Source organism: Sinocyclocheilus rhinocerous, unplaced genomic scaffold, assembly GCF_001515625.1.
Source record: "Sinocyclocheilus rhinocerous isolate Xijiao unplaced genomic scaffold, SAMN03320098_v1.1 scaffold365, whole genome shotgun sequence".
Taxonomy (NCBI): domain Eukaryota; kingdom Metazoa; phylum Chordata; class Actinopteri; order Cypriniformes; family Cyprinidae; genus Sinocyclocheilus; species Sinocyclocheilus rhinocerous.
Window position 1 is genome coordinate 202,963 of NW_015659915.1, and position 11,362 is coordinate 214,324.

Genomic DNA, 11,362 nt, shown 5'->3' on the forward strand with positions numbered 1-11,362 from the left:
TTGAACACATCGCGAGCAGCTATGTGGATTTTACACCTTTAATTTGAACAGTGGAGATGGAAAACAATTCTTCCTAACATGTCGGGTATTTGTTTAAATAGCGGGAAAGCAGCAGTCCTGAGGGGGCCCGTGATTCCTGGAGCTGCATAATGAGTGAACCTGTGGAAAGCTTTGTGCATGAACACGCGGTATATTTGGAATACTTGCACAGTAACGAATTACCAAGAAGCCATTAACGATATAATTTTGTCCTCTAGTTTAGAAGCAAATGATCAGCGCTAATGAGTTGTCAGTGACGTAAGTGGGCGTGGCGTGTTTCATGACCGTTTTGACACGCAGTCACTAAAACTCTCATCGGCGTGCAAGACTTTAAGCCCTTGAGCCGCTAACCGCATCTCTTCAAAAAAAAAAAAAAAAAAATTGGCCTAATCATATTTTTTTTTTCTCTAAAATTAAAATAACTCTTGGCTGATTCATACTTTAAATGTAGGCCTTTTTGCATGAATACACATTATTACAATTCTCGCCGCATATTAGCCTGTATATAATAATAATCATCATAATCATAATAATAAAGCAATGCCCACAAAAGAAAGGATAAAAAGGAAAGGAAAGAAAAAAAGCCAATCGGATCTAATCAGAGAAGATTATTATAATATGTGCCATAATGGCTTTCTTCTTGTTGCGGGATATGAGTGTAAATGAAAGGTGTTGGGTGAATTTAATGTAAAGTTGTCCGAGCTTTAAGCCTCTTCACGCACACGAGACGAGCGACGCAAATAACACATTAGCCTATTATCCCAAGATCATTAATAATCGAGCTTTTCTTTCTTTTAAATATTCTTCTCGTGGACACTGAAAGCTTTTGACATATATAGGCCTATTTCAAGATACATGTCAAAGTAGATATTTTACAAGAGTTGATCGGGCGCTGCAATGAGTTTTATTTATGTATTGTTTATTTATTTCGGTTACACTTTATTTTAAGGTGTCCTTGTTACAGTGTAATTATACATTTAAGTACTGAGTAATATCAATTAACTGCATGCACTTACTGTATGGTTAGGGTTAGGAATAACCTTGCGTGTTTATGAATAATGGCATGTTCCCTGAGGTCAGAGAGAGTTTAAATAGAGCTAAAGCAGTAAACAGAGAAATTATTATTCTAACATAAATACTCACCACAGAACGAGACCTCCACACATATCAGAACTAAAATAACGGAACATTTACAAATAGAGAAGATTAATCTAGAAATCATAATTAACTTTTTTTTTTTTTTTTTTTCATTGTTTATGGTTAATAAAAAAAATTGTTTATATGCGAACAGCACAAAGCGTGTTTTTCGTTGGGCGCGTATACTCTCGCTGTGGCGACCTGTTGTTCTGTAGAAATCTGTTTATAGGTCGGCTATAAAACAATAATTACAATTTTAGAACAAAACCATTAGACTTAAATAGGATCAAATAGTCAGACGTTTACAGTGCCCTGAAGCCTTTAACTAACACAATTAAGATTTAGATAGAGATAAAGCTGATTACATAAAGTTATTTCACAAAACTATAGATATGACTCTGACTCATGGTTTACATTTTGATTATATTTTTATGTTTATTTATTTTTTCCCCCACAAAAATCTCGAAAGGAGATGAGTTTAAAATTGTGAGAGGTTATGTTAAAAGTGTTCGCGTTGAAATGGATTCTCAGCCGCAGCTGGGCAGACATCGAGAGCTTTAACCCGAAAATGACCTCAATCTGACACCAGCAGAGGACATTTTACCGCCTCTTAATGCCGTCCCTGCCGGAGCCACGGAATTGAGCTTTTTTTTTTTTTTTAAAGAATCGTCGCACGAGTTTATTCGCTCGTTAGGTTATTTTTTTAAAAATACATATTTTATTTTATGTATCTTTAAAAAAAGAGGAAGCGGTTATGGAGTTTCAATCATTTTTGAAACCGAAAGCGTGTTTTTCAGTGTCGGTAAAGTTTGTTTTCAGTGAGACCGCGGGGATCATCCCGGTGATGCAGTGGATTAACACCTTGAAAAGTAAACCAATGCGCATCATAGGTTGCTCTAATTCCGCGTCATAAAAACATTTAATTTAATCGACCGAAACAGAGCATTTTTCCTGAGGTATTAATTTATTGTAGCCTATGACTTTAGTAGATTCTAATACGCATTATTTGTAAAGCTGTAGTTGCTCCAGATGAAATCAAATCTTGTGTTTTATGTGGATGCGATGGACTTACCGCGTCTCTATAGAGAGGCCCCTCATCTTCTTCCTCGCGATGAAGCAGTGGTCAGACAGCGCGCGCTCTGTGTCCACTGCAGTCCTTCACTTCTGCTCTCTCCTCGTGCTCTTCCCTCCCCTCTCTCATAAACAGAGCAGTTGTTGCATTTATGAAATCCGTGTTAATTGCTTGCTTCATTAGAACTCGGTTCGTGCCTCCGCGGAGCACTTTATTGAGCTTGTTTGTTGAGATCCCGCACGAGTTCGGCTCCACTTCCCCGTGCATGGTTAATTTCGACAACAAAACAAGTCAGGGCGCTCTAAATGCAGACATTTCTGTAGAAAGCGATCGATAGGACGCTGATGTCAAATGTGCCGCGATGCAGGCTATATGATCATTGATGAGGAGTAGTATTTTAAGGGTCTGTTTGTGGTATTAGGGGCCATCTGTAGCACAATCAATATCATTGCTCCTCCTCTGAAACTTCAGGCCTTCCTAATGATTGATGATCTCGGGGCTCTTTGATAATTGAGCGGCGCGATGCACGGCTCACATTTCAATCTTCAAATGCTATTGGACTAAAGACAGTTTCCAAATATAAAACTCGCTTTTTTGTCTTCCCGCGTGTGGAAAAGTTCACTTTATTCTAAAAGGGGCCCCGACTGAGTATGCATTTTTTTTTTAACCTTGTGCACAAGAAAAAAAAAAGGGGGGACGTGACACTCGGTTGTATCAGTTATGCATTAAGCAAAGTCGGGCTGGAATGACTTTCCTTCGTCCAATAAAGCTACTAATAGCGCTGTTTTAAGGTTTGGACGCGTGCCCGACGCGCCGCGACGCCTCTTAGTTCTCAGCGCATGTGAGTGGGATCTGCGGAGGCTCCCCCCTCGCGCACTGGACGCTCGCCTCTCGCGCAGGCTTTGGCGTGGAGCTCGTGCAGGACTGGCTGCGCTCAGCGCCACTTCCGGCTTCCGTCATTTCATTCTCCCGCCGATGCGCGCGGCTCAACTCTCTGCGTTCTATAAGCGAGCGAGCGGCCGACCTGCCAGCACTCACTGACACTCACTCATCTCAGCCCGCGCCAGAGACCGCCGCGCTTTCCACAAACTCTCCTCTTTTCCGTTTTTACTGTAGTAATAAAACAAGAAAGCGGACCGGAGGCATAAAGGAGACAGGGACTTGTGGGATGAAAACGGGGCTAAAAAGATTCATCCTCTCTTGAACATCATCTCCAGCCATCATTCATTCATTACCTTGACAGCCTCTGGCTTTGATTGACAGCTGGAGTGGCAAAAAGCCATGAGACGCGACAGTTTAGTTACACGCGGGTTGTTGATGGGCCGGCTGTAACCTTCAGTTTGGTGCTCGACTTTTTTTCTTTTCTTTTCTGGGGGGCAAAGAGGAAAAGAAGAATAATTGCAAAACTCTTCCTGATGCCTGCGCTCGTTCTCAGCCGTAGTACTGGAGAATAGGAGGAATTCGCCGAGTTTGCTCGAAAAGGGGATCTTTCACAGCGCATGAGTTTGTGAGCGGACTGGGAAATTCAATCTACGACACAGATCCAGAGGTTTATTGGAGCGCAGGCTGATGGCGCAAAGGGTAGGTTTAAAATCTCCAGCACTCACCTTCACTATACACTATCTATCACAGGCCTCTCCTTCAGTCTGACGCACTTGGCTGGGAATACTCGCCGCGCGACGCTTTGCTCGCTTCGGGAAGCGCAACTTGACCATGTTTTTGGTAATTACGCGCAAATACGCAGCAAACTTTAGCTCCGCGCGAGACTTTTTCTTCTCTTTCCCCTCACGCTTGCCTTTTGTTTTTGTGCTCTTTGTGCTGACTCTCTGCTTCTCTTGCAGTACGATGAGTTGGCTCATTACGGCGGCATGGACGCGGTCGGTATGTACGGGGATCCTCACGCGCCTCGGCCGCTGCCGCAGGTCCATCATCTGAACCACGGACCGCCTCTCCACGCCAGCCAGCACTACGGCACACATGCCCCCCATCCCAATGTCATGCCCACCGGCATGGGCTCAGCTGTCAACGACGTATTAAAGAGGGATAAAGATCAAATTTACGGGTGAGTTCCATACTCATACCGGACCCGAGAACTCCTTTACTTCCCGTGATAGTTTATTTTTCTTCCCTGGAACTTTAAGTAGTTGGTGTTAGTATTTTATTTTATTTATTTTTTTTGTATGGTGTTTTGTACAAGCATTGCAATTTGTTTTTACTTATATTTATTTGCTTGACAAATTGGCGTGCAAACTTCAACCTCACGCTTAAAATAATTTCAAGAGAAACGGGAGATTGCTGCTTTAATTCCATTTAAGTTCCAAATCACTGCAGCCCAAAACAAAGTTACGAAACCCGATTCTCGTCGAGTGTAAAATGCATTTGATTTCTAAGTCATTTCTGAACTGTTGTAGGCTATTCGCAATTCCTGCTTTGTTTCGGGGCTGGTTTTATTCGTCAGTCGATCTGAAGGTTAGCGTGTCGCTGTTGTCTCTGCAGTCATCCTCTGTTTCCTCTGCTGGCTCTGGTCTTCGAGAAGTGTGAGCTGGCCACATGCACTCCCCGAGAGCCCGGGGTTGCTGGAGGAGACGTGTGCTCCTCAGACTCCTTCAACGAGGACATCGCTGTCTTCGCCAAACAGGTCGCTCACGACCCGCACATCTCACACCAGACGCATTTAAAGCATTAAAACAAAGACAAAAATAGCCGATCCTTTTTCATTTAAGACCGCTAATTATATTTCCACGAATGCACTTGGATGTTGTACATTAAGCGACTGTTTTTCTACCAGATTAGCGACAATTGCAATTTTAATGCTTTTTTAAAAATGTAATTAACGACTGAATTGCTGCACATATCTTCATCGATTGCTATTAACTCTCATTCTGCTGTGTTTTAGATCCGCGCCGAAAAACCTTTATTTTCTTCAAATCCAGAATTGGATAATTTGGTAAGATAACACTTCAGCACTGATTGTCTTCGGAATAGCCGTGCACTTTACTTCTCTGAAATGAGTCTGACTCATTTTTTCGAGACTTTTTTTGTTTTTTTTGCATTGGATCTGGAGATAGTGAAAGTAAACAGGAGGGGATGTGATGTGTGACGGGGCTGTTTGAAGCGAGCAGGGGTATAGTGTGAAATAAGTCTCTCATTATCGGGCTGATATCACCATCAACCCCTTAAACACTTCACACAGGCCAATCATTCCACATGCAATTTTTACATATCAAAAATAATAGCTTTTTATTTCTCAAACACATTATTGAATTATTTCTTATTTTTTAATTACATTTTTTTCTATTGGAATAGGATGTTTTTGTTCAATGCAAAATATAATGCAACGAATATTAAAATGAAATAGCAAAATGAAGGCACACAGCTAACGACGTCCGTTTCTCTTTACAGATGATACAAGCCATACAAGTATTACGGTTTCATCTTTTGGAGTTTTATTTCTCAAACACATTATTGAATTATTTATTATTTTTTAATTACATTTTTTTTCTATTGGAATAGGATGTTTTTGTTCAATGCAAAATATAATGCAACGAATATTAAAATGAAATAGCAAAATGAAGGCACACAGCTAACGACGTCCGTTTCTCTTTACAGATGATACAAGCCATACAAGTATTACGGTTTCATCTTTTGGAGTTAGAAAAGGTAATCTTTTTTTGATTTGTATTGATTTAATTTCAGAAATAATTTGGATGGATTTACTTCTCCGTCACCAATTTGGGAATTTATTATTATTATTTTTTTTTTATGAATAATTCAGATTTTGCATTACTTGGTGTAATAAAAAAAAAAATATATATATATATATATGTGTTCTCTGACAAAATTACTCCGAACATAATTTGATATTAAAACCATGTCATTCCACGTTTTTGACATATAAAAATTCTTATTTATTTCACATAAATAAATATTTTCACGAACAACTTCTAGTTTGTAATGGTGATGTTCGTCTATACATAGCGTTTATTCTGTCGATTAACTTGTTGCATGTGTCTCTAGAGAATAATAAGCATTGCTACAATTTCTCTATTGTTTCCCTGCCTTTGCTCATAATGGCCTTTAACTGTGCTTCTTTCTGGAGCGGCTGGTGACAGAGCGTTTCTTTTCTCTGCTCAAAGGTGCACGAACTCTGCGACAATTTCTGCCATCGGTACATCAGCTGTTTGAAAGGGAAAATGCCCATAGATTTAGTGATTGATGACCGGGATGGCAACTCAAAATCAGACCACGAGGACATCTCGGGATCTTCAACTAACTTAGCCGATCATGTAAGTAACAGCATGGTTTCATTGTTTCTGTCTGCGCTGGATATTAAATGTAGCAGGCATACCATAAAATAGTAACGTGAATGATCCAAATGGCGGATAATATATAAGATATGATGCTCTTAATTCTTGGCTGAAAGTTGCATGCGATTTTTCTGAACTTGTGGCTTGTGAGCAAACACGGTGCATGGAAATATATACCCTATATATTTTCATTTAGTGCTGGTAGTTGATGTAGAGCTGCTATTTTGTGTTTTTGTGTTTTATTATGTCTGTATCTTGTGATGTTGCAATCGCGCGTTGCACAAGACTGCTTTAAAACATATTAATAATTGAGACGGATATGTGATGGCGTTATAACCTATTTTATAGGCTATGCCGAGCATGCACACTATTTTGTTTAAAGTATTGCAGAGTCAAGTTTATAATGTGCTTCTCTATAGTTTGCTTGGATGATGATGTTGTTGTCGTTAATGTGTTTAATTGTCTCTTATTGATTTTTGCTGTGGTTTGAGTCCGGTTTACAGGCCCGATTATAGTGAATTCAATAGCGACTCAAAAGCTTTTGCATTTAAATGACAGCGGCTGTGTTTAAACGTGTTGATTTCGGTGTTGTAAATGAAATGTTGGGGAGAAGAAAGTTTTCCGCGTCGTGTAGTTCATATCGAGCGTCCTGCAGTGAGTCGAGGAGCGCTATATATGATCCGAGGCTTCTGGGGTCCGTCTCTAACTGTACTGCATTAGAGTGAATCGACCGAATTGATTGATTAAAAACCGGGAAACATTCAAACAAATTTCTGTATACTTAACAACTCACACGTAGTGTAAAATATGTGTTTGTAAGACACGCTGTTTCTCTGCTGATTGCTATTGGGTTAGCTCATTTTGATAATACTGACAAAATGAGAAATGTCAGTTCGGTTCATCATTAGACTGGACATCTGAACACTGACCGCGAGTGGAAATTGCATTGAGCATTCTGTGGATTCGGATCCCCTTTACGCGGTTTTCTCTGGGGCTATCATTTAAAAGCTGCTGGTATCTTGTGCATGTTGCATCGCCATGACCTTACACGATTAACGCTCCACATGTTTGTCTGATAGGATGATTTTGCAGCTGATTGTAGGCTACACTGTGAGCTTTAATAGCTGGCGAAGGATTATTTATATTTTTTGTTTGCTGTGTGTATAAATATCTAAATATGTCTGAGCATTAGTCTGGGGTTAGACTGAGTACAGTAGAGACACTTTCTGTTTATTTTTCATCACTACACAAACACTAGATGCCGAAATGATTTTTCACATGATATTTGTTTTGCTTATGTACTAAAATATCATAAACTAATAATAGCCATAAGTAGTTTATATTTTCCACAATTAGCTCATAAACACAAGGCGCATTTTTGTCTGAACTGTACCCATATAAGGTACAGCTGAGACACCCATTCTTAACGCTCTAAAGCTGGCTAACCATTTATTGCAAATGTAATAAATTACAGTTGTGCATTTCTTTTTAATTCAGATTTATTTATTCGCTTTATTTAATTCAGATTCAGTTAAACAAAATAGGAACAAAATATTTAACACTAGAAAAGATATGGCAGACAGTACAAATGTAAACATAACAGTAAAAATAACCATGTAAATAGTCATGGAAAACAACAAAAACAGAAACAAAAATAAAGTCCACTCACTGACTATATGCCTAACACACACTCACACAAACATACACACACACACACATTATAGGGACATTATAGCTATTATATATAAGCGTAGTGGTTTTTATAGGACCTAACAAAATTTTCCCATAAGGTTAGAGTTTACTGGTATTATACTTGTAACGTAGGTAATACCAGAACACACACACAGCCTCTGAACATGCATTTTATTTTCTGATTGAACTGTTACTGCATACATGGGATATAAAGGGTGTATCAACTGTACCCACTTTACCACCTTGTATATTTCAAAAAATGCTATATTATCCTTTTAACATTCATGTTAGAAAATATGTCCATTAATAATAGACAGTTGAAATATCACAAATATCATTTTTTAAGTATAATTTGCGTAGCATGTGTGTAAATGTGACTTTTAACCTATTATCATAACACTGTACAGCTAAACAGCATGTGACGCAATAGGACACCTGTCTGGGTACAGTTGATACACTGCGTCTCAACCGTACCTCACTGACATACTCGCATGTTTCTCTAGATTATGCAAAGACCTTGCATGGCACAATATCATAAAATATGTCTATTTTGTGTGTGTGCGTGTGTGTGTGTGTGTGTGTGAGTGTGTGTGTGTGTGTGTGTGTGTGAGTGTGTTGAGGTCCAAACGTCACATTTGCATAGTGTGCATGTGCGGCTGTGTTTCTTAATGAGAATAAATGATTGCAGGCCTGATGCTGCTCCACATACTGAGAAGCGCACAACTTCATAAGCGCCACGCTGGCCTGATGTTCAGCTCAGCACAAAACACAAAGCAGACGACTGCTCCGATTAAACGACAGATTTGTTCATTTCATGTGGATCTTGCAATTTATTATATGGCGTTTCTACCTTTTTTGTATGTTTGAGGACAGCAGTTTGATAGTTGGATATGCAAATTTATTTAGGTTGTACCTATCTCATCCATTTTTTTCTGCTTTGATATGCATTTTTAATATATTTCGCCTGGGGCTACATCATTTGGTGAAAGTTGCTTTGCTGGGGATGAAGGACATGCATTGCTCTCTCTCTCTCTCTCTCTCTCTCTCTCTACCTGCTGTAGGCTGTGAATATAGGCACTTTTATTTACTATTGAATGCTACGTTGTCTTTGAGTGTGGTTTATAGTGCTGTCAGAGTTTACAAGGCCTTTGTCAGGATGCCATTATATTTTTGATTTGCCTCCTGTTACTGTCCAGCCCCCTAAAAACATTCATCCTGCTGTTATTCAGAAATAAGATAGATACACTGCGTCTCAACCGTACCTCACTGACATACTCGCATGTTTCTCTAGATTATGCAAAGACCTTGCATTACAAGGCCTTTGTCAGGATGCCATTATATTTTTGATTTGCCTCCTGTTACTGTCCAGCCTCTCAAAAACGTTAATCCTGCAGTTATTAAAAAATACGATTAGAAATTAAATTCAAAGTATCCATGTTATTCAACACAACTGTGTGATAGAGATTTGCTCAATAATTGATGTGACATCTGCCTTCTCTGTTGGCTTTGTCTAGTGAATAATCTGTTAATAACCAGTTAATAATATAGATACTAGTGTCAATTTGATTTGAAACTTGTTTGTGTAAATTCTGTTGCAAATTTAAAAAAAATAAAAATAGGTGCAGCTTATAATATGTTGACAGTGTTTTTGACATTGTCTCAGTGTTAACATTTTGATTTGGCTGTGACGTTATGAAATATTGTGACATGTGCCTTTGGCACCCACATTTCTCCTAATTGTTTGTGGCTGTCAGTAGTTTTTATGTTGATAATATACAAGTAATACAAGTCACATAAAGAAATATATAAGTCGTTTTTTAATGGGAATTATCTTCTGTGAGTATGCTGTAGTGATCTCTCTCAAATATATTATGGCCAGTCGCATGCAATAAGCTTAGAGACCAGTTTTCTTTTTTAAAAGTTTTTATTTATTTATTTATTTTCTTTTAAAGTGGTGATTTGTCGTGATAGCCTGTTTACACGAGCACAGCTCACAGGTCATCTAGTTCATTCCTACAGATCATCAGCCTGTCCTAATGAAGCAGCACTGATCTGGTGTGTGTGATCTGGGTGTGGCTGCTCTCGTCTGGACACACACTCACTTGTTGCTGTGCTTCAGTGCTTTGTGCTTCAGACGCAAGTGTGTGTTTGGGGTTTATTCTCTTCACAGTGATTTGGATTGGTTTTCCAGTTTAATAAACATATGGATTTCAGAACAGGAACTTATTACATACAGAAAGTATAAATTGGTAACCTGCAATTGTTAACTATTTCAACCCATAAAAATGTATTTTGTTGGTGTAAATTGATATATGTAGGTGGATATGGAGATGTTAACCTTTTTTTTGTTTGTTTCAAGTGTTTTCAAGTGAGGTGTGTTTTTTGTTATTCTGTGTCAAATAGAAGAGCATTGAAAACATTCAGTCACGTCTCTTAAAATGCTCGGCTGTCAATTACTCGAGCTCAGCGAAGGCTCCTTTCTCATTCTTGTCAGATAATTGGCAGTTTCGCTCTGAATAGTCATTTTGAGATGCTTCAGACCGTCCCTTTAACATGTTTTGGGAGCGCTTGTGTAATTACATGTTAAATGCAACAGAGCTGTGTGTGGATCTGACGCTCGCTTGTGTTTCGCATGGGTTATTTTTACGTGTTCGCAAGCCATTTCCAATCTGACGTACATTTTTCTGTAAGTGCGTGGTATCTAGTGACCAGTGTTGGGGGTAACGCATTAAAAGTAATGCGAGTTACGTAATCAGATTACTTTTTTCAAGTAACTAGTAAAGTAACGCATTACTTTTTAATTTACAAAAAAATATCTGAGCTACTTTTTCAAATAAGTAACGCCAGTTACTTTGTTTCCCATTTATTGATTGAAAGCTCTCCTGTCCCCATGTTGAGAGAAATCAGGAGTAAGATGTTACTTTAGTTCTAGAATAAATGTGAACATGCATTAATTAATCTCACTCACTCACAAAAAAAAACAAAACTCAGATTTAGTTTTCCTCAAAATTAATAAAAACAGTTAAACGCAACTCACAATATGACTCAAAGCTGCAATAATTAAATATGTTAAATAATACAAATATCCTTTATGTATTTAATCCCATTTTATTAA

General features: G+C 38.6%; 1 protein-coding gene across 1 annotated transcript in view; it reads left to right on the top strand.

The window, feature by feature from the left end:
• The first annotated feature begins 3,029 nt into the window (after positions 1–3,029).
• LOC107724236 (homeobox protein Meis2-like) overlaps positions 3,030–11,362 on the top strand; it is a 71,226-nt gene continuing 62,893 nt past the window's right edge. The window contains exons 1-6 of the mRNA XM_016533071.1: positions 3,030–3,829; positions 4,090–4,310; positions 4,745–4,886; positions 5,145–5,195; positions 5,858–5,908; positions 6,385–6,534. Of these exons, the coding sequence (XP_016388557.1) occupies positions 3,818–3,829; positions 4,090–4,310; positions 4,745–4,886; positions 5,145–5,195; positions 5,858–5,908; positions 6,385–6,534 (627 nt within the window). The 5' untranslated portion in view covers positions 3,030–3,817. The remainder of the gene's footprint in view (positions 3,830–4,089; positions 4,311–4,744; positions 4,887–5,144; positions 5,196–5,857; positions 5,909–6,384; positions 6,535–11,362) is intronic.